Source organism: Mustela putorius, unplaced genomic scaffold (genome assembly GCF_011764305.1).
Source record: "Mustela putorius furo isolate JIRA1106 unplaced genomic scaffold, ASM1176430v1.1 tig00003988_pilon_pilon_pilon, whole genome shotgun sequence".
Classification (NCBI taxonomy): domain Eukaryota; kingdom Metazoa; phylum Chordata; class Mammalia; order Carnivora; family Mustelidae; genus Mustela; species Mustela putorius.
In genome coordinates, this window is record NW_025422127.1 from 829,162 (window position 1) to 833,119 (window position 3,958).

At 38.6% G+C, this 3,958-nt stretch overlaps 1 protein-coding gene across 1 annotated transcript; it reads left to right on the plus strand.

Moving 5' to 3' along the window:
• On the plus strand, positions 1 to 3,640 carry LOC106004642 (patched domain-containing protein 3-like). The gene is given in 4 exon segments (XM_045071865.1): positions 1 to 10; positions 1,764 to 1,832; positions 1,835 to 2,204; positions 2,415 to 3,640. Coding segments are annotated over 4 exon segments (1,509 nt in total). The 3' UTR covers positions 3,475 to 3,640.
• The last annotated feature ends 318 nt before the right edge of the window (positions 3,641 to 3,958 follow it).

A 3,958-nucleotide genomic window follows, 5' to 3' on the forward strand; every position in this document is an offset into this window, starting at 1 on the left:
ATGCCCCCAGGTAGGTAAAAACTCAGAGCAGCTAAGATAGTCCACTTGTCCTTAGTACTTCTGATTCTTCCCTTTTTTCCAGCTGAGTACAACTGAAATCCTCAAAGCCACTAGCCATGGGATGTCAGGATGCATTTGTGACATTCTGTGTAGCCTTATGTTAATTCATATGATCTCCCTGATATGAGGAAGTGGTGATACAACATGGGGGCTTAAGTGAGTAGAAGCAGAATCAATGAAACAAGATGGAATTGGGAGGGAGACAAACCATAAGTGACTCTTAATCTCACAAAACAAACTGAGGGTTGCTGGGGGGAGGGGGTTGGGAGAAGAGAGTGGGATTATGGACATTGGGGAGGGTATGTGTTTTGGTGAGTGCTGTGAAGTGTGTAAACCTGGTGATTCACAGACCTGTACCCCTGGGGATAAAAATATATGTTTATAAAAAATAAAAAATTTTTAAAAAAATTTAGATCCTTCTGCCTGCTTGATCATACCCAGAGAACATCTGATTAGAGGCAAAGTTGCAATTCCTAGTACCCTCCTGTAGAGAAGATAGCCCCAAATTGAAGTAGAGGTCAGCATTTTATTCCACTTTGTGTATTTCCTTGTTTATTTTATTTTTTTTCCTATCCTTGTTTATTTTATTGAGTTTTATCAATATATGTGGGTGAAAGTAGTGTCAACTCTAGCAGAAAGCTTGAGGCAGGTGAAACTTACCTGCAAATGCTCTTGCTGTCCTCACTATACCCTTTCTTCTTTCTAGTCCTCCTTTGCAAGTTTTCAGTGGTGATTTCAAAGTCCTCAAATGTTCTGTCCTCTCTATCCCATCAAGAAACATCCTTATGGAAAAGGATTACCTAGTAGATATTAATATGCAAGGGATCCTTTTATTTTTAAAAGATTTAATTTATTTTGACAGAGATCACAAGTAGGCAGAGAGGCAGGCAGAGAGAGAGAGGAGGAACCAGGCTCCCTGCTGAGCAGACAGCCCAATGCGGGTCTCGATCCCGGGACCCTGGGATTATGACCTGAGCCGAAGGCAGAGGCTTAACCCACTGAGCCACCCAGGTGCCCCTATGCAAGGGATTCTTGAAATTTACTTTGGTGCATGTGTCTGATATCATTTTGCATTTTAATAATAATGCCTTAACCTGGGAAAGTTTAAGTTATAACATTCTGGGTATCAAAAACAGGCTTGGAGGAAAACGATGTGTGTGTGTGCGTGTGTGTGTGTGTGTGTATACTATGTGGTGCCTCTCAAATCCTACCACATTGATTCTTAGATGCTAACTATAGAACAGATAAGTCCAGCTTATATTTTAAGCAACAGAATGTTGGCTCAATGTGTCTGTACATTTGTGTAAAATGGTTAATGAGGGAAAATGGTCTCTCAGATAATCCAGTGGAATCAAAGATAACATTGCTAATCCTGCTTCAGCTAATATCCACAACAGGTTTCCTGACTCATCGTTAAAATGCCCTGCACGAAGACTAGGAGCAGAGTATCCGGTCTATCCCATGCTATGTACAAGTAACAGGAGGACATACAAAGCCCAGAGTTGTTACAGAGGAAGGGTTGAATTCTGGTGTGGCTTCAGAGGCAACCAAAGGAGGCGACAGAGAATAGAGTATCAAAGCACAGATTGGGCGAGATAAATCAGACCTTAAGAGATGGACAAAGAAGATGGTTTGAGTTTATGCATTTAATTTTTTATGGATATTAATATGTATGAAGATGGCTTCTTTTTTTTTTTTAACAGGTGTCGGGGTTGATGATATGTTCATAATGATTTCTGCCTGGCAGAAGACCAGCCTCATGGATAACATAAAACCAGTGTCTATTCCAAAGTGGCAGTGTCGATTACAATTACCACCATCACCAACGTCCTGGCCTTCTATACAGGGATTATGACCTCTTTCAGATCCGTACAGTACTTTTGCATCTATACAGGAACAGCCCTGCTCTTTTGTTATTTCTATAACATCACCTGTTTGGGGGCATTTATGGCCCTGGATGGTAAAAGAGAAAGAGTCTGTCTATGCTAGTTGAAAAAGCCAGAAACTCCTAACCAAAACTGTTCCTCATTAAAAAGAGCCTGCTGTCTTCCATGTGATTCTCTCCCGGAAGAAGAAGAAACTGATGTCCATTAAATGAATATGTTCTTTCGAGACTATTTTGGCCCTTTTCTCACAAGAACTGAGTCCAGGGGCGCCTGGGTGGCTCAGTGGGTTAAGCCGCTGCCTTCGGCTCAGGTCATGATCCCAGGGTCCTGGGATCGAGCCCCGCATCGGGCTCTCTGCTCAGCAGGGAGCCTGCTTCCTCCTCTCTCTCTGCCTGCCTCTCTGCCTGCTTGTGATCTCTCTCTGTCAAATAAATAAATAAAATCTTTAAAAAAAAAAAAAAAAAAAAGAACTGAGTCCAAATTTTTTGTAGTGCTTGTATACATTTTGTACATCATAAGTAGCATCTATGGGTGTTTCCAAGTGCAGGAAGGTTTAGACCTTCGAAATTTGGTAAGTGACGATTCCTACATCACACCATATTTTAATGTAGAGGAAGAATATTTTTCAGATTATGGTCCTAGAGTTATGGTTATTGTTACAGAAACTCTTAACTACTGGGATAAAGGTGTTAGGCCAAAATTGGAAATATGTCTGTCAGATTTGGAAAACAGTGACTATGCAGATAAAAGTCTTACAGAGTTTTGGTTACAAGAGTATGTGCAATATACGGAAAAAAGCCAGCAAGATGTAAATGATAAGGATACTTTTATGAATAATTCACCCAATTTTTTAACATATTTTCCACTTTTTATGTATGATATTAACATTTCATCATCATATGAAATCATTTCTTCCCAGGGTTTCATTCAGACCGTGGGTGTTTCTTCTTCAATCAATAAGAAGACAGTGTTATACCAGTTACGAAGCAAAGCTGAAAAATGCGAAATTCCCCTAATGGTGTATAACCATGCATTCATATATTTTGATTAGTATACTGCAATATTAGAAAATACTGTTCGAAAAGTCATTGTTGCATCAACCGCTATGTTCATTGTTTCCTTATTGTTAATTCTTCACCAACTGTGTTCCTTGTGGGTAACTTTTGCTATTGCTTCTGTGATTGTGGGAGTCACAGGTTTCATGGCATTCTGGAATGTCAATCCTGATTCCATATCCATGATTAATCTTGTCATTTGTATAGGGCTTTCTTTTGATTTTTCTGCACATATTTCTTATGCATTTGTTTCCAGTTCTAAGCCCTCGGTAAACCAAAAAACAATTGAGGTGTTGTATCTGCTAGGCTATCCAGTGTTACGAAGTGCACTTTCAACAGTAATAGCGGTGTGTGTTTTATCTGCAGCTAAAGCATATATCTTCAGGACATTTTTTAAGATTATGTTTCTTGTTATGGTATTTGGGGCTGCTCACGGCCTAATTTTTATTCCAGTATTCTTAACCTTTTTTTGAAGGTTTGTTTGAATATCTGCTAACAAATCAAAGACCAATTTTAGAATTCCTGATTGCCAGAATCCAATCTGATAAAAATGCACTATCAGAAATAGTCAATAAACTTAAAACAAAGGCATGTTTCCTTGGCTTGGAAATCCCATTTAAAGATGTTATTTAAAATATCCTGAGAAAGGGGCAGGGGGTGGGAGGTCGGGGTACGAGGTGGTGGGTATTATAGAGGGCATGGATTGCATGGAGCACTGGGTGTGGTGCAAAAATAATGAATACTGTTATGCTGAAAATAAATAATAAATAAATTGAAAAAAAATAAAATATCCTGAGAAAAATTAATTAGTCTTACATTAAGATATCTTTACTAAATTAGGAAGTGTTGTCATCTTTATTATAGTCTATATAATCAAGCATAAGGTATGACTTTCCAATTATTTTTTCCTTTTGTTTCATTGTTAGAAGTTTATGCCTGGAATTCAAATATTTTATA